General features: G+C 42.6%; 1 protein-coding gene across 5 annotated transcripts in view; it reads right to left on the bottom strand.

The window, feature by feature from the left end:
* Window positions 1-2,680: 2,680 nt before the first annotated feature.
* Window positions 2,681-19,601, bottom strand: part of LOC129015473 (RNA polymerase I-specific transcription initiation factor RRN3) — a 35,162-nt gene continuing 18,241 nt past the window's right edge. For all 5 annotated transcript variants that reach the window (XM_054453541.2, XM_054453538.2, XM_054453539.2 and 2 more), the window contains 9 exons: window positions 19,229-19,321; window positions 17,388-17,526; window positions 15,610-15,740; window positions 13,774-13,904; window positions 12,719-12,903; window positions 10,813-10,921; window positions 7,866-8,018; window positions 5,854-5,941; window positions 2,681-4,558 (listed from right to left, as the gene is read on the bottom strand). In XM_054453541.2, coding sequence (XP_054309516.1) covers window positions 4,397-4,558; window positions 5,854-5,941; window positions 7,866-8,018; window positions 10,813-10,921; window positions 12,719-12,903; window positions 13,774-13,904; window positions 15,610-15,740; window positions 17,388-17,526; window positions 19,229-19,321 — 1,191 coding nt within the window. In that variant the 3' untranslated portion in view covers window positions 2,681-4,396. The remainder of the gene's footprint in view (window positions 4,559-5,853; window positions 5,942-7,865; window positions 8,019-10,812; window positions 10,922-12,718; window positions 12,904-13,773; window positions 13,905-15,609; window positions 15,741-17,387; window positions 17,527-19,228; window positions 19,322-19,601) is intronic.

The raw sequence follows: 19,601 nt of genomic DNA on the forward strand, positions 1-19,601 counted from the left end.
CCTCACAAATGTAGGAGCTACTATCAACACCTCCGTTATAACAGATACAGTAACTTGCTCAAAGTGGTAGAAATAAATAGTAGAACGAAGACTGAACCTAGCTTTGCATGATTCCAAAGCCAGTGCTCTCCATCACTATAAGATGCTCCTAGACTGTAAACAACTCATTCTAACGCAGGCGACATTAAGTAAGTCCCAACTGGGAAGCTCAGAGCTAAAAACAGGGTTTGAATCCAGGGTGATCAATGACCAGCAGGCTGGCCTGGAGCAAGTTACTTAACTTCTCTGAACTGGTTTTGTAGAATAGCATGTTTGTCTCACCTGGTACAAACTAAACACTCTAAAGATAGCTATTATTGGAATTGCAGAGCAAAGAGTAGTCAATCAAAGTGAGGCATTTGGAAGTGCAAAGGTGAAGAACAAGGTTCTGTAGGTTCTGCCTGGGGCTGGTGCAGTTTGCCTAACTGGTTTTTCACTTTTGGGTGATCTTTTTTCACGTAATCTCAGGTTATCAATCTCCTAGGCTGAGTCCTGTGTTAAAGGACTAAATGAGCCAGATAACAAGCAGGAAACCACACCCCTACCTCTCTTCCCACCCCAGCTCCACAAATTTTGGTCTACAGGCAATGAGGAAGCAATAGCAGGTGTGTGGCCAGCACTGCGGCTCATGCCTGTAACCCCAGCACTTTGAAAGGCCAAAGGAGGACTCACTTGAGCCCAGAAGTTCGAGACGAGCCTGGACAACACAGGGAACCCTGCTTCTCCAACAAATACAAAAATTAGCTGGGCATGGTGGCAGGCCTGTAGTCCCAGCTACTCGGGAGGCTCAGTCAAGCCCGAGAGGTCAAGGCTGCAATGAGGCACGACTGCGCCACTGCACTCCTGCGCCACTGCACTCCTGCCTGGGTGATTACAGCAAGACCGTCTCAAAAAAAGAAAAGAAAAAGAAAAAGAAAGCACTAATTAACAATGTTGGAAAGCCTGTTTCTTTAAGATAGGAAACCAACCTGCCTCACAAGATGGCTGATGGCAAGGTTCAAAGAATATATACAGGGAAATATTTTTTAAATTACACTTTTTTGAGGCCAGACATGGTGGCTCACGCCTGTAATCCCAGCACTTTGGGAGGCCGAGGCGGACAGATTGCTTGAGGTTAGGAGTTCAAGACCAGCCTGGCCAACATAGTGAAACCCCATCTCTACTAAAAATACAAAAATTAGCCAGGCATGGTGGTGCGTACCTGTAGTCCCAGCTACTCAGGAGGCTGAGGTGGGCGGATCACTTGAACCCAGGAGGCAGAGGTTGCAGTTGTTGAGCCGTGATTGCACCACTGCACTCCAGCCTGGGTGATAGAGTGAAGTGAGACTCTGTCTCAAAAAAAAGAATGATGAACATTATACAGAACCTTAGTAAATATTTAGTGAAAGGATCCCAATTTGTGTTTCAAATTTTTTAATGTAGAGATGGGGGTCTCACTATGTTGCCCCAGCTGATCTCAAACTCCTAGCTTCAAGAGATCCTTTCACTGTCCTCCCCAAGTGCTCAGATTACAGGCATGAGCTACCACACCTGGCCCCAAATTATTAGATACATTATAAATCCTACTCAACGATCCAGAGTCAGACTGAAACACACAAAAGGAAAGCATTTGATGGAACAAAACATGGTGGAGCTTTGGATGTTCAATTAGTTGAAACAAGAAAAGTATGCAGTTGTAAACCAATGAACAGTTCTCAAGGCAACCTGCACCTTTGAATCACCAGGGGGCTTTAAAAACCATCCACATCCAGACCCTTCTTCTGGAGACTGATTCAATCAGAGGTTGAGTTGGTGTGTGATGTGAGCCTGGGCATCCTTATTTCTCAGCACTCCGAGGGACTGATTCTAGGGCACAGCTAGGGTTAAGAACCACCATCCTAAGCACTGCCTGGCAAGGGAAACACGCTGCTTCCTCCTCTCCAGTTCAGATCTAAGTTGGTACCAGGGAGGTAGGTATTATGGAAGAAATGGAAGTTATCTTTAACCGAAAAAAACTTCCCATGAAAGTGCTTCCTTTCTTACAAGAAAACAACGGCCGTTAACTTGTACATGCATCGAATCCTTAAAGCCTTACACTAGTATCTTTTTCCCATTTTACAGTTTAATTAGCGCTCAGAAAGGTTAGGTAACTTGCTCAAGGTCAAACAGCTAGTTAGGAAAGGAAGCCCGTGGCACTCGGTAAGTTGACTTGTAAAAATTCAGCCACTTCTCATCAAGGAAGACCAAACCAGAGCACACAGACAAAAGGACAGACCCTGGAGACTCCTACAACTGACAGCTTGCTTTTTAGTGAAAGGAAAAATTCCCATTGTTGGCATGCAATTTCTAAGGCGATTTCACAGTATTTTTCCCCATAGATGTCCCTTCAAAGCATGTAACTTTTTGAAAGAAGTGTCTGCTTCCCTTGGACCTGCTCAAGCCTCAATCACTCTTGGCTGGGTATGATTAAGGAGAGTCGCGGATACTTCATACGGTGCACACGGAAGCCATCCTCACCCCGGCATGCAATGAATTTCATCAAGCCCCCCAGCACACCAGCACTATTTCTCCCTCTTCAACAGCAATGCCTCAGGAGTTTTCCACTGCAAAATGCTTTAATACATTAAATAAAAAAAAAAAAAAAACAGAAATTGAAAGAACATGTTATTGAGGTACCTTTTATTGGTATAAGAATGAAAGTTCCAGATTAACCATGTCATTGTTTTATTTTCACCATGGATTTTTTTTCACAAACTCTTTGAAATTAAACAGACTTATCTGTAAATATCTTTCTACGTTAAAACTACTTCCCAACCCACAAAGACCCCACTTACTATTAATTTCTGGGGAATTTCATTTACTCATTTTATCTAATATAAAAAAATCAACATTTTGCCAGCAGTTAAAAAGAGAACCTTAAAGTTCTCAAATGACTTTCCACCAAGCCCCCAAAAGAAAACCACCCATATCCAAAACTTTAAAGCAATAAAAATTTCTATTTTCCAAAAAAGTATTTACACACTGAAATTCAAACTCTACATTGCCATCAATGTAATTATACAAGCGCATACAAAGCCCTGGGAAAGAGGACGTATTTCATTACAAAATATTTATGATCAACAAAATATTGCTTGCCTTTAAATAAATAGAAGTGCCAGAAAATAAATATGCTTAAAGATGGCCATTTTCACAAGTAAACAAAAAAGTACACATGTAAGAAACAAAGTGAAAATGCTTGAGCTTCAAAATGACTCTAGCAGTGTTTGCACAAATTTGTTATAAAGCGAGGTCTTCTGAAGACTTCCTCTGTTTAGTTATAAAAATACAAAGAGGCTTTAGAGAAGGATTTCACCAAGCCGAATGTACGATACGCACAGCCAACAGACCAAGACTGCACTAGAAACTTCCACCTATTGTTGTGAGCAAAACTGTAACACCAAATAATCTAAAAAAATTTTCCTGTTTGAACAAAGAAATTCTCAATAACTAACTGATGCAGATCAAAACTGACTTGATCTGATGGCCACCATGGAGCAGTTCTAGATCTAAGGGGACACTTGAGAGCCAAGGGGTCAAATCCAATCTCATGTGTTTCACACAAGCCCAGGCTCACTTTCAGTCCGTGTGAATTACATCTACCTGGACCTCCATTTCTGTCTTTTAAATCCATTTTTTCGCTGTGCCAAGTATATTACACATCTGATCCTGTTTCTCTATATCCCCTCTCTCTTCCCTATGGGCTTTTATTGGTCTCTGAAGTCCCTGGAGATCTTCAGTGCCAGCTCCAACTCTGCGTCCCAGACCACGTCGGGCCAGCTCTTGGCTTTCTTTCTATCTTCTCTACACTCCCTTGAAATCCCAACAGACAAATACCAATACAGCAGAAGGTGAACAATGTAGCCAAAATAAACACTTTCTTTAAATAGTTAAAGTCTTTAAATAGAAGTTTTAACTTAGAGGATTCTTCACTGAAAGCTGATCAGCAAAGTCCTATGACCATGGATCTGACAAAAACCCATGTTAAAACAGCAACCCGTGAAACAGTCTGCTGCCTATGTTAGAAATTACCCAGTAATTGTGTCAAAAAGCTGTTAACACAAAAAATGTACATATTAAACAAGCAAATCCTTCCAAATATATCATCAACCCCACTGTAAAAGATTGCACATGATAGTCTTCATTTTGTCTGTAAGGGGAACAACAACAACAAAAAAACCCAGTCTTCAGATGCTTGATTCAGTCGAACCTGGAAGTGCCACAGCCGCAGGCACTCACTCCAGCTCAATGCCATCAATGCCCAATGGCACGAGCTGGGTACTGAGGGTATGACGAGTGATGAGGAATCCCAAATGTCACACTCAGTCACAAATCTCTGCCGTCAGAGGGGACTGGGTTGCATGTACAACACGGGTGGGGAGCCCACACTACTCGAAGGACTTCGGAAATGCGCGTCAAAGGAGCTCGGTGTGATCCCAATCACGGTATCATTCTGGGGCACTTCGCCTTTCAGAAAGTCATCATCTTCATCTTCCACTATCTCCTGTAGAAACATCAGAAATCATCAGTAACGTCACCATTGCTGACTGAAAAGCTTTCAATAATTCCTTCCTCAGGAAGGTGTTAACGTTTGTAAAGATGGTGAAGAAAATATCTTAATTTCAAAAGAAAGCCAGTGTAGTGGCACAAGCCTGTAGTCCCAGCTACTCGGGAGGCGGAGGTGGGAGGACTGCTTGAGCTCAAGAGTTCCGAATCTAGCCTGGGCAACATAGCGAGACCATGTCTCTAAAAAAACAAAACAGAACAGAACAAAAGCTCCCTCTGATAAGCACTTCCTTCTTACCAACATACCCACATAACTGCTCATCACACATTGTAATCATTTGTTTCAAGTCTGACTTGCAAACAGATTTGAAGCTCAATGGGGACAGGAAACATGACGAGTCATTCTTGCCCAGTGTTAGAGCTCTTGTACCTAACACAATGTGAATGAATTACACGCCCCTCAACAAATGCAAAACATAGAGAAAAAGATGAAAGGTGCTTTCCAATGATTACTTATTAAAAACAACAACAAAAAAGCCATCTTGAAGCTGCTTTTAATGAGAAAACAAATGTGCTCCCAAGCAACAGAGCAGCGAAATTCTTTATTACTGGATTCTAACTTTCCTCTCTAACTGTAACTGTCTCAGCTCCACCTCATGTGACCTGGAGGGTGTGTTGCAACCTGCGTCTTCACCAGCCATTCATGAAGCTCTATAAAACTAATGTAAACTGCTGGGTCAATTTCAACATGAGTCAACTGGAGATTGTTACTTGGTGAGAATGCGCAAGTGGCAAAGATCTAAATTTGTTCAGCTAATTTGTAATTAACCTTCGCTTCTCACATGTCAGTATGTGAAGTGTCTGGTTAAGCAATTTATCCAAAAAAGCCACAGACTCTTTAAATAACACCAAAACCTGGGCTTGGAATTTTATAAAGGTAGAATGAGTAAGGCACGGTTTCGGTGTGCTTTTTTAAAGAAAACAGGGTCTTGCTCTGTTGCCCAGGATGGAGTGCCGTGCTACATTTACAGCTCACTGCAGCCTTGACCTCCCACCTCAGCTTCCAGAGGAGCTGGGACTACAGATGTGCACCACCACGCCGAGCTAATTTAAAAAATTTTTGTAGAAACAGGGTGTCACTGTGTTGCCCAGGCTGGTCTCAAGCAATCCTCTGGCCTTGACCCCCTAAAGTGCGGGGATGACACGCATGAGTGACTTGCCACTTACTATCTGACTGTGACCCGGAGCCAGAAAGGAGATTCCGAGAGTGTGCTCAATCAATCACAAACTGACCTTTCTCATGGGTTTCTTGAACTCCTGTAGCTCTTCAGCACTCATGTCTTCCCATACCTGATAAATAGGATCAATGAATTTCTTTGACCTGTCAACAAAGATCACATTTCAAAGTCAAGTTAAATACTTCAGCAGAAGTCAAAATTGGTTTGGATCTTTTCTCACAAGATCTATTACCCAAAACCAAGAAGTGAAAACTACGGCTTAAATAATTACATTAAAAAAAACCTGGCTGGGCGCAGTGGCTCATGCCTGTAATCCCAGCACTTTGGGAGGCTGAGGTGGGCAGATCACGAGGTCAGGAGATCGAGACCATCCTGGCTAACACGGTGAAACCCCGTCTCTGCTAAAAATACAAAAAATTAGCCGGGTGTGTTGGCGGACGCCTGTAGTCCCAGCTACCTGGGAGGCCGAGGCAGAATGGCCTGAACCTGGGAGGCGGAGCTTGCAGTGAGCCGAGATCACGCCACTGCACTCCAGCCTGGGCGACAGAGCGAGATCGTCTCAAAAAAAAAAAAAAAAAGAAAAAAACCAAAACAAAAAAACAACCCTGTATGTAAATGCTGTAACTAATGTGGCTCTTTCTGTATAAGAGTTCATTCACTCATGTCAATGGAGTATTGAACTACCGTTTTTCATCTTTCCATTTTCACGTGAAATTGTTTCTAAACTTTACAAAGACTGACAAGTCAGTTAGATATAGTATATCCAAATGGAAATGAAACCGTAATATTCTGGAACTCTCTTTTTTATATTTCTGTAGTAATTTGCTGAAAAGTAAGTCTAGGAAAAACAACTAATCTGGTTTCAGTCAATCAAGACTTAAGGGACCAGACAATCCCAGATGGTCATGATGCTGCTAGTTATTTTAGAAAACATAATAAGCAAAAATCCTGCTTCCTTATACAAGTGCCAAGTTAAGGCTGGCCCAGTGGTTTTCTAGAACAACTCATCTAGATAAATCGCTTTTTGGTTTTTTTTTTGTTTTTTGAGACAGAGTCTCACTCTCTCGCCCAGGCTGGAGTGCAGTGGCGCAATCTCGGCTCACTGCAACCTCCACCTCCCGAGTTCAAGCGATTCTCCTGCCTCAGCCTCCCGAGTAGCTGGAATTACAGGCGCCCACCACCACGCCCGGCTAATTTTTGTATTTTTAGTAGAGACAGGGTTTCACCATCTTGGCTAGGCTGGTCTTGAACTCCTGACTTCAAGTGATCCACCCGCCTCAGCCTCCCAAAGTGCTGGGATTACAAGCATGAGCCATTACGCCCAGCCAATCATTTGTGTTTTGTTTATCCTGTGCAACAGAATGGGATGTGGTCTCTAGAGGAAGGAACAAGACACTTGGCACAAAATTATGAAGCAAGAAAAGACAGCACCCTCCCCTATCCTGGCACCATTATCCCCATAACCTTACATGTTTAAATAACAGTTTAAAGAAAAACAAAAAAAAACCCAAAAACCCTTGATGTCAGTCTGGCTCCTAGTGAGGCAAAGATCTACCCACTCTGGGGTGCCTGCGCCACTCGGCAAGTCCTGCTAGGCATCCTCTACTTTGCATCTGTGAAATATACGCAGGGAGACCACGAGACGCTCACCAACAGCGAGGAAGGGCCACTTCTGGCGAAGAGTGGCCAATTTTGGGAAAAGCAAACATGTATCACGTTTAAATCCACCTCCTGGCCGGGCGTGGTGGCTCACGCCTGTAATCCCAGCACTTTGGGAGGCTGAGGCGGGCGGATCACGAGGTCAGGAGATCGAGACCATCCTGGCTAACAAGGTGAAACCCCGTCTCTACTAAAAATACAAAAAAATTAGCCGGGCATGGCAGTGGGCGCCTGTAGTCCCAGTTACTCGGGAGGCTGAGGCAGGAGAATGGCGTGAACCCAGGAGGCGGAGCTTGCGGTGAGCCGAGATCACACCACCGCACTCCAGCCTGGGCGACAGAGCGAGACTCCGTCTCAAAAAGAAAAAAAAATCCACCTCCTCCAGTGTCAATGTTTAAAAGTACCTACCTCTTCAGCACACAGGGATCAAAGGGGAAGAAGGTGTCCAGCGGGTTTGTGCAGGTCTGCACCGAGTCTCCTCCAGCGGTACTCCTAATGACTGGCAGCATCTGGCGATTGTTCCTCTCAATGATGGTGTAGCAGAAGACGAGCTGGTACTTACTGTGGAACAAAAAAACAACACAGACAGAGGCATTAACATGCTGGAATGACTCTGTGGGGATGTGAGCTGCGTGTGACAACTGTACCTACCACAGAGAAATTGCTGAATGTAACAAGTGCTAGTAAAAATAACAATATAAAGCAGAAAGTACCACTTTTAGGGTACCGTTCTGTGGGTCTTCTATTTGCAAGTTTGCTAAGGAGAAAGAAAATGTGGCTATCACTCAGAATGTAAAACTGGGCTTATATTTTAATGAGTAATAGATATTATTCATTAAAAATAAATGTTTGCAAGGCAAAACTCTTAGATTACATAACTATAGATGTCTTTATTTTTACTGTTTGCAAAAGAATTAGAAGGTTGGTGGAAGAGGGATTCAGGAGTTCCTCAGGAGGAAATAGTGACTGGTGAAGAGACTTGCTGAAGAAGCACTGAAGAAGAAATAAGCCTTTACTGAAGGAGGGACACGGGGTTGACTAAGTCATGACCTCAAAAACAGGCACAGAAAGGACTGGGCATGCTGAGTGAGAACAGTTAAATGCATAGAAGAAAACATAAAATAAAAAAAGACAATTATGTTTTTAATTTTTCCAGTAGTTGTCTCTAAATGATTGAGCAACTTGAAAAATTATTTATTGGACAGCTTCTCCAAGATGAGGACTTAGACCTCACTTCTGTCACTCTCCATCTCAGGTTCTCAGGTCACCGTGGCAACTTCAAGCCACATACTTTGATTTCTGTCCTGTTAGCCCAGGCTCACAGCACTTGACCCCTCCTCCTGGTGGAGGACACATCAGCAAAACCACACTGGAGGGTGATTTGCACTATCAGGTAAAGTTGAAGATCTGCATCTCCTACAACCCCGCAGCTGACCGCACTTCTGGGTGTGTGACAAGGAAGCGTGTGCCCACACACAAGGACACACACACAAGAATGTTCCTGAGCACTAAAACACTAACACAGCCGGCTGGGCACGGTGGCTCACACCTGTAATCCCAGCACTTTGGGAGGTTGAGGCAGGCGGTTCACTTGAGCTCAGGAGTTTGAGACCAGCCTGGTCAACATGGTGAAACCCCGTCTCTACTAAAAATACAAAAATTAGCTGGGCATGGTGGCAGGCGCCTGTAGTCCCAGCTATTCGGGAGGCTGAGGCAGGAGAACTGCACGAGCCTGGGAGGTGGTGGTTGTAGTGAGCTAAGATCACGCCACTGCACTCCAGCCTGGGTGACAGAGCAAGACCTTGTCTCAAAAAAAAAAAAAAAAAGACAAAAACTAACAGATGAAATCCCAACAAAGACTCAATAAAAAAGATTCCCAGAACATAACAGAGCAGTTAAAATCAAAATAAAGCTTTGTGTCAGTATGGTTCAATCTCAAAACCATCAAGCAGGCAAAAGCAACAGCTACAGAATGGTACACACCTTTATTTACCATATCCGTACCTAGGCAGAGACTTTTATTTCAATCCCCTGCTCTTAGCCTCACATCACATCACACTCTGTGCCTCCAATGCACATGCCAACCCCAAATCGAGAGCCCCTGGACCAGATGGTTCACAAATGCAGTCCTCTGTCCCCACCCTGAGAACATACCAGGGGCAGCGGCCTCTGCTTTGCTTCATCCATCCTCACTCTTTGAGCTGCTCACCATCTTAACCAACATGCTGAAGCCTCCACCCACTCACCGCCGTTGCTTATTGGTCTCTTTATGCCTTTTCCTAATCCTTTACTATCACTGAGACTCAGAAGAGAGGACACCTTGAACCAGATGCCTAGCAAAGGAGAACTAAAGAGGCTGACGGAGCTCAGCAAGCTGCTGGCTCTTATCTGTTGAAGATTTTAAGCTATGATCCGGCCTAAATATCCTCATTGAATATTCAATTCTCCAATTCGCTTTCTCCATAAAGCAGAATAACTTAGTGAAAGCTTACAAAGGAGCCAGACTACATTTAAATCTGTGCTGCCAGTCTAGCTCTATGACTTTAGGCAAGTGATTTCACCTCTCTGTACCTCCACCTCCCCGTTGATAAACAGGGTTTCATCCTAGAGGGCTGTTTGAGGATCAAATGAGCTCTATGTAAAGTGCTTAGAACTGCCTGGCACAGAGGAGAGGCTATGGATTAGCCATAGCTACCAGACCTGAGAGAACAGAACTCTCTAAACCAATCTCTTACAGGTCAACATTTGCCTCACGTCCAGTTTATTTCTATTACTATTACAGCAGTCACTCTAATAAGCATCTATGGCTTTGCCCCTCTCAGCTTACTGGTTGCCATACTTATTTCAAAGTGCTGCCCTTTGGATAAGAAGTAGTAGCAATTTCCAATGCCATCAAAGTATAAAAACAATAGCTGTATCACAGTATTTCCTGCAAGGACTGGGTTGTTTTTGTTTGTTTAAGAGACAGGGTCTCATTCTGGACCCCAGACTGGAGTGCAGTGGTACAATCAGGGCTCACTGCATCCTTGACCTCCTGGGCTCAAGTGATCCTCCTACCTCAGCCTCCTGAGTAGTTGGGACTACAGACACAGGCAACCACACCCAGCTAATTTTTAAAATTTTTTTGTAGAGATAGGGTCTCACTATGTTGCTCAGGCTGGTCTTTTAACTCCTGGCCTCAAGCAATCCTCCCACCTCAGCCTCCCAAAATGTTGAGATTACAGGCGTCAGCCACCACGCCTGGCCTTTTATAATGTACTAATTTCATAGAAATTTAACAGACTCTTACAATACTAGATAAACATAAATAAAAATATTTTAAATAACTCCCATCAAGAAAGCGTAAATAACTTACTTTGTGATTGCAGCAAAAAAGTTAACCACTGAGGGCAGGCAAATCTTCAGGGGATTTAGCTGGCTCATCACTATCCGCTCAAAATTCAGACTCTGAAGATACCGCAAACCTTTGGTTTAAAAAAAAAAAAAAAGATTTTTTTAAAGGTACAAATAAGTGAAAAGTGTAAGATATCTTTAAAAGCACAAATTATCACACATTTAAAAAAAAACTTAAAAAAATTTTTTGCAGAAATGCTTTAAATAAAGGTCCATGCAGATAGTCACACAGTATATGGCCCAGAAGAATGTCACTAGGCTAACCACATTCATTGGTCACCAAGGCAGCTTCTCTAAAGAAAACTTAGGAAGTAGCAGGCTGTAAGATTCCACGACAATGTGAAGTTCATACGCTTGTAAGCTCAGTGTAGGCTGAGTTAATACAGAGGGAGAAAAAGATCTTGTGATTTGGTTTCAGCTAACAATCACGACAGGCAACAAAACAAAACAGCAATTTGATTCTAGCTTGCAAGTCTTGTTAGTGAAGCTGAGTGCTGTTTTCAGGTGCACAGTAGTCATTTGTAGTTTTTTTTCTAAACAAGAAAACTCCAAATTTGCCTTCTACCTCAACAGAAGGCAAATTTAGACAGAAACCACTTTCTTAGACTTAATGAATATAATTCTTTCCTACATGAGTAAAATAAAGACATCACATTTATTTTAAGAGGCAAGCTGACCAACTTGTACTTAAGTATATTTTCTTAGGAGTTTCTTTGATGCATATTTCAATAAAAATTACCTAAATGGGATGTCACAGCTTACAAAAACAAGATATTTAATTCAGATTCCTGGCATTAATTTATACAAAGAAAAGCAGAGCTTGTATTTACTTACCTTGTGATAAAACCTCATCCTACTAGTTCATACAACATCTTTTAGAAGCACGTAGGATGTAGGTAAACATATATAATGCAACACGTACAACTTTCAGTTTAGAGCTGTGGCTGTTAACCCAAAGAGACTGCGACCCCCGCAGAGGACACCTGGCAGTATCTGGAGACAGTTTTAGGTGTCACAGCTGGGGGTGGTCGGGGACTGCTGTTGGCAGCTAGTAGGTGGAGGCTGTTAAACATCCTACAGTGCAGAGGACAGCCCCCGACGATGAAGGATGATGCAGCCCAAATGGCAATCGTGCAGGGTTGAGAGACCCCAGTTTAGAGGAAGTGACCCACCAAACCATGTGAATTATTCATAAACATAAACAGAACAATTTACAATGACTTATAAACACTGTTCTTGGAGACTCTCTTCAACTAAAATACACTAATCTAGTAAGTTTCAACTGATAGATTTGAATTATAAGTAACTCTTAGAAATCAGCAAAACAATAATGGTCAATTAAGTCTCAAGGCTCCAGGCAGAGTTTAATCTACATAAACTCAAACTTTAGGGTCAGCCCAACCTGGCTTCAGTTTTCTAATCCTGCCAGTAACCATGTGATGTCGGGAAAATGACTTTCTTGTGCTTTGGTGCTGTCTGTAAAGGGAGAATACCTGCCATTTACTAGGCTGTTACAAGGACAACAAAGAGAAGGTGCATCCAACTGAAGTTTTGTACAGGGCGCTGGCACAGCCCAGGGCTCAGCCTCACCTCTGGAGACATCTTCACATTTCAAACCTTCAAAGGCAGAAACCTCTTTCTTAACCTCAAATCCATCTTAAGGGGTTTGTAGGGTTCTCAAGCTCAAATCTATCTTAAGGGGTTTGTAGGGGCCTATGAGCTGCTTGAAATTATTATTAAAAGTTTGAGTGTACATGCAGTTTTCTGAATCCAGTTTTTATAAAAATCTCAAAAAAGTAATGAATCACCATTCTGAAGGGTGACAAGAACACAAGGAAAATCCAGTCCAGCACTCCCACAACACTGACCTTCTTTCAGGTTTCCGCTCAAAAGCTGCTTGTGTCTAAAAACAAAGGTGTAGAACACAGCTTGGCAGGCTGAGTAAAATGGTCCATGGAGAGCAACATCACAGAATGCCTTTGTTCCCGAATCCTGGTTATTAAGGTATATGTGCAGCCAGTTAACCAAAAGATCTAGGCATGATCTTACAGTACTAGAGAAAAGAAAAATTCAAGTCAACTTTACACTTCATAAAAAAACCAGAATAACATAAAAACACATAACTGCCTTTCATTACAAACCATGCTAAGTAAGTTCATAGGTTTCTTTAAATAATACTCATGGGTACAGAGGAAAAGCAAAGAAAGGAAGGATAAAGATGGGTGCGTAAGAAGACAACCTTCCAATTACAAGGCAGAGTAGCTCTGACCTTCTAGGAACAGGTGAGCCCCTAAGAACGTCCCAAGGGATGGAAAGCAGGTTCTCCTATCCATCTCAAAGGTACCCCTCTTAGGGTGACTGGCTAAATAGGACACGTTCACCAACACCTCTCAAGAGAAAGACAGTCTGGTGGACTTCAGTATTCCCCGATGCATCCTAGTCAAGTCCTATGGTGAATAATTTTGTGGCTGGGGAAGGGTTTCAACAGCATCCTTGTCCAAAGATATCTTCATGGGCCACTGGAAGAAACTGGCCTCCTAGATAGGTCTATTACCTTTAAAAGGGTTTTTCTTCAGCTCTAACAGATAAATAGATTCGGAATGCAAATGAAAAAATGACAAACCTACAAAAAGAATCAAAACAGTATACAACTCTGTCCTCTATCCATGAAACAAATGGATCTTTAAGTGCAACCACACAAAAGAGATGACAAAAGCCTTACATACAGGGTTTTATATATAAAAAAGGAGACACTTTATTCTAAAATCACCACTTAGAAATATAAACATCTTGCACAGAGTAGGGATTTTATTCACTTTAAAAACATGCCAAAAAAATAAGGGAGATATTTCTGACTTGAGACAATGCTATACTCTTTTTAAAGCATGATATTAAAAAGTACTCGGAAAATTAGGCTACTTACATAAGAGGAATAAATTTAGCTCTTGCCAAAAAGCTTCCAATATAATTTCCAGCAGCCTGCCTGATGATGGCAGGATTACTTGGATCCTGCAATTTCTTCCAGAGATGTTCCAAAAATGCCTCTGCGAATCCCTATAAAAAGAGAGGGCGTCGGTGTGATCTTTTTTAATGCCTAAGATAATCTGACTATCAAAATCCCAAGATTTTTACTTCACCAATGTGGGGAAAAGTTCTACTACCTCATAAGTATCTCATGGGCTTCATTTTTAAAACACGTTGAGAGAATAACATTAAAAACAAAAGGCACCTCGGGTGTTAAATAATTCAATGGATCCCAAACCTAGCTAAGCATCAAAATCAACCCGGGGCCAGACGCAGTGGCTCACGCCTGTAATCCCAGCACTTTGGGAGGCCGAGGCGGGTGGATCGCCCAAGGTCAGGAGCTCGAGACCAGCCTGGCCAACATGGAGAAACCCTGTCTCTACTAAAAATACAAAAATTAGCCAGGCGTGGTGGCAGGTGCCTGTAATCCCAGCTACTTGGGAGGCTGAGGCAGGAGAATTGCTTGAACCCAGGAGGCAGAGGTTGCAGTGAGCTGAGATCATGCTACTACACTCCAGCCTGGGTGACAGAGTGAGACTCCGTCTCAAAAAGAAACAAACAAACAAACAAACAAAAAACAACAAAAAATTCAACCTGGGAGGTACAAATTCAGTAGGTTTGTGATAGGGCTTTGGAATCCACATATTACAAAAACTCTCCAAGTGATTCCAATGTCAGCCAGAGCTGGTGACCAACAATAATTCACATCCCATGGAGCTCCAAATGGGCACTCCTGTGAGTGCAAAGCACCTTCCAGTCTCTGGACACACTGAACTCAACCATGAACAGAAATACGGACTAACGTACAGCTGGTATTTGAGTTAATTATGCCAATCATGAAAAAAACTGACACAGCTTCTGACCAAAGGGTGTGACTTCCAACTTCTCCTAAATAGCGCTGTTCTAAAGCTAGGCACACCCATTTGGGCAGAATGAATTCAACCTTCTTTCCCATGCCAACACTCTCCTGACCTCTAGGAAGACACAAAATCGTTGCAGAGAAGGAAAAGCCTTCTACATTCTTTCCCCCACCAAAAAAAAAAAAAAAAAAAAAAAGAAGAAAAGACAAAGTCTAAAGTTTTTAAAATTCTAGATTAATAAGTTGGTTTGGGCTAGTTACAACTCGACCCTTGGAAAGAATAAAGGAAATACAGTTAATTACCCCATATGAGATTTTAATAGAGAAAGGCTTAAGGGAAGAGCACCACCTAGTGACCAAAAGGCAGGATGACATTTTCGGAGCACCTAGCTGGGCTGGCAGGCGGCAATCTCTTTTCTCTCCAAGTGTACTGAGAAGGGAACGTGGGCCAGGCACAGTTGTTCACACCTGTAATCCCAACGCTTTGCAGGGCAGGGGGCGGGCAGATCACCTGCGGTCAGGAGTTCAAGACCAGTCTGGCCAACATGGCGAAACCCCGCCTCTTCTAAAAATACAAAAATTAGCCAGGCATGGTAACCTGTGGTCCCAGCTACTTGAGAGGGTAATGACTGAGAGTCTGTTGAGCCCAAGAGGTGGAGGTTGCAGCAGTGGGCAGCAGAGCGAGACTGTGTCTCAAAAAAGAAAGGAAAAAAAACAAAAAAAGGAAGGAGAATGCGATTTTATTAAGCAGACTAGCAAGTAAGTTCAAGGAAAAGAATTATTGACTTCACGGTCTCCGTCCACCCCAGTTTTTAGGGAAAATTTTCGGGCAAAAACAAAATAAGCTAAGATAATGTTAATCACATTGTTACTCACCAATTTGAAACTACAGAGGTAAAACATGAAAAACTGTACGTGGCAGGAGGCATGGGTGGACAACAGGAGTTTGTCAAAGATGTTTATCAGGTCGCGATATAGATCCTTTGTTTTGCCGTTATCAACCTGACCTATGGAGAAAATCTGGCATCTCAGTTTTTATAAAGACATATTTTCAAGTTTCATCTGCCATATTTTTTATAAACACAACACCATTAAAAAACAACATTATCCAGCCAGGCACAGTGGCTCCTGCCTGCAATCCTAGCACTTTGAGAGGCCAAAGTGGGAGGGAGCCCAGGAGTTCAAGGGCAGCCTGGGCAACACAGGGAAGCTCTGTCTCTACAAAAAATCAAAAAATTAGCCAGGCATGGTGGCACGCCTGTGATCCCAGCTACATGGGAGGCTGAGGCAGATGAACCGCTTGAGCCCAGGAGGTCAAGGCTGCAGTAAGCCATGTTTGTGCGACTGCATTCCAGCCTGGGTTACAGAGTAAGACCGTGTCTATTAAAAAAAAAAGAAAGAAAGAAAGACATTATCCATTAAAATATGGTTAAAACAAAATGCTACTTTTAGTTTGCACAGATTTTCCTCTGAATATAATAATCTAACACCTGCAAGGAAGCAGGCCCTCACCTCACACACTGTGGCAAGGTCAGAAATGCAAATCCTTCTGAAGGGCAAGTCTATAATTCATGTAGCAAAAGACCTCTGATCCAATTATTTTACTGTTAGTAAACAGCTGAATATATAGGCACAAGGATGTTCATTACAACTGTTACTTATCATGGTGAAAACAGTAAAAGACAGTTAAACCCACGTGATCAGTAACATTTATTATTACAATTTTTTTTTTTAGAGATGGGGTCTTGTTACGTTGCCCAGGCTAGTTAGTCTTGAACTCCTGGCCTCAGCGATCCTCCCACCGTGGCCTAAGTGCTGGGATTCAATAACAATTGTTTTAAAACAGGCAATGATATGAGAAAATGTTTATCTTCAGCATCCATGTAAAGGGCAGATTATGAAACACTTACGTTTAGTGTGACACCCAAATTCACTAAAAAATACTCTCCTACATATACAGACGCTAACAGAAAAGGGAAAAAAGTCAAACTTCAAAATGCTCATGATGGTTCTCTGAATAGTAGAAATGTGGCCATTTAAATTGTTTTTATCCTTTCCTGTAGTTTCCAAATTCTCTAATCAACATGTATTATTTTTATAACAGCAAGACCGTTAAAACAGTAATGCAGTCAACTCAGATTCCAGTTCTATTATTCTGACTCACTGAGCTCATCTTAAATCTTGGCAATGTGAATGGAAAAAAATTCTGTTTTTGCCTGGCAAAGCCTTTAAAGTTCCATGAAGGCAAGAAGCACATATAGTACTAACACTAGCACAACAATGGTGCCAGGCAAAGACCCTCTAAACTCAATACATAACAGAGCACCACATATTAGTGCCCCCTACATCATTCTTAAATGCATTCAGCAACTTGAGTGTAATTTGATCTAAAACTGGCCAAACTCCATATATAATCTTTCAATACAACAATCAGTGAAAAGACAGAAGACAAATATAACTCAGCCAGAATCCCAGTCCCATTTTCAAGCTATGTGACTGGCAAGTAACTTGACCTCTTTAAATCATCTTAAACTCATACTCAATAGATATTTTTACAGGATTTTTATTAGTACTAGAGATAATGGATGGAAAATGCCCAGCACAAAGCCAGGTACACTGCAGGTGTTCAATAAACAGTAGCTACTGTGATTTACCATCTACATAGCAGACATCCTTCATGTAGGACAAAACCAAAGACATCAGGATGTCCAGGCACTCGGCTACAGGATGCACCATCTGGTCAAGCCGTTCAGGACCAGCCTTTGTTTCATGTTCAGTTTCTTCATCTTCATCCTTTGAAGACAAAAAGTAAATACTAACGTTAAAAAATTCAATGTGAAAGTGGTTTAGTAGGAAAACCATCATAAGTGATTATTTCCCTTAAAAGATAAAACAAAGAGGCTGGGGAAAGCAGCTCACATCTATAATCCCAGCACTTTGGGAAGCAGAGGTGGGGGGGATCACTTGAGGTCAGGAGTTCGAGACCAGCCTGGCCAACATGGTAAAACTCCGTCTCTACAAAAAATACAAAAATTAGCCAGGTATGGTGGCGCACGCCTGTAATTCCAGTTACTCAGGACGCAGAGGCAGGAAAATAGCTTGAACAGGGAGGTGGAGGAGGCTACAGTGAGCCGAGTTTGTGTGCTCCAGCCTGGGGAACAGAGGAAGACTCTGTGCCCCACCAAAAAAAAAAAAAAAAAAAAAAAAAAGAACTAAAACAAAGATATGGACCATGCACAGTGGCTCACACCTATAATTGCCAACACTTTGGGAGGCCAAGGCAGGAGGATCACTTGAGCTCAGGAACTTGAGACCAGCCTGGGCAACATAGTGAGACCCGTCTCTACAAAAATAGAAAAAAAGTAGCCGGGTGCGGCGGCACTGTATTCCCAGCTACTCGGGGAGGCGGAGGTGGGCAGATCACTTGGGCCCAGGAGGTCGAGGCTGGAGTGGGCCACGATCACACACCACCACACTCCAGCCTGGGCAACAGAGTGAGACCCCGTCTCAAATTAAAAAAGAAAAGAAAAGAAAGAAAGAAATGCAGACACCTTTCCAGGCAGGGGTCTCATTCAGGGATGTGAACCAGAACCACCTGTGAAATTTAAAATAAAAGCCAAGACTCACAGCACCAGCTTCTGATTCTCATTGAGAAGACCCAACGAGAGCTATCCATGCAAACATCACAGATGCCCCCTACCTCTGCTCCTGGTGCCCACCATGGCAGGTGCTTTTGATGCCAGGCCCCCTTTTACAGGTCAGGATATCCACCTCCCCGCTGCTGTGAGTACTGGCGGCCAACAGCTCACAGCTGCCTACTTTCTCCAGAACTGCCCTGAGCAGAAAGGAGCCAGGACCACCCTTGCACTCTTTCCAGCCCCACCCTCTTAGAACCAATGACTGATTGACAAGGCATCAGAAAAGGACATCTCCTTGGTCTCAAGCTGGGAGCAAACTCTGTAGACCAATCCATGCCCCAGAATGCCTGGTGAGATCAGGCTGTAGCGACCTCCCAAGTGAGACCCGGCCCTCGCTTAGCTCCCCTGCCCTCTTCTGCTCCCTGACACCCTCTGTCCCAAGGGCACCTGAATCCCTGTCTCAGACTCTCCTTCCACTGAACCCAACTTCAGATACCACCCAAAAGAAGTAATGCTATAAAGTGTACAAGTGGTAAAATGCAGAAATTAAATAGGTATGCTTTTCTATTAACCACGCCCTCACAAACAGCATCCGGCTTACAAAAACACTGAAAGTCACAAGAACAAAAGTGAAACGTACTTCACCAAACCCAAATTCAAAGCCTTGGAAATAAACCAATTACGCTAAGTGCTAAATGACATGGCAGCAAATTACTCATATAAGGAATCATTTTCAAGTTTGCTAAACTATTTTAATTCTTTCAATCTAAAGCCTTAACAAAGATGAGCAGCACTAGCTGTTTCCACCCTTTGATTATGATAAACTTCATCTCCACTTTCATTAATAAACTGCTAACCATATTAAACAATCCTTCCGTGGAATCTGTCCCACCACAAGTTTGAGTTGCTGTTTCTTCAGCATCTTCAATATCCTGCCGGGATGCATTCACCTATAACAAAGGGGGAAAAAAAAAAGAATAAAAGAATTTAAAAAATACGACTATGTTATTTTGGGATGGAAATTCATCGGATATACACACATTCAAGGTGTCCAGATTAGTGCCTTATATCGCACTCCAATACAATACATAATTCTGGTGCAAGCCTGTAAACTGACCTAGGACATGAAGGAATTTAAATATAATAAACCAAGCCCCTTTCACTACATACTTATATAAAATCGACAACTATCACATGATGCTCTATGCCAGGTAGCCTCAACAAATTCAA

Source organism: Pongo pygmaeus, chromosome 18, assembly GCF_028885625.2.
Source record: "Pongo pygmaeus isolate AG05252 chromosome 18, NHGRI_mPonPyg2-v2.0_pri, whole genome shotgun sequence".
In the NCBI taxonomy this organism is placed as follows: Eukaryota; Metazoa; Chordata; class Mammalia; order Primates; family Hominidae; genus Pongo; species Pongo pygmaeus.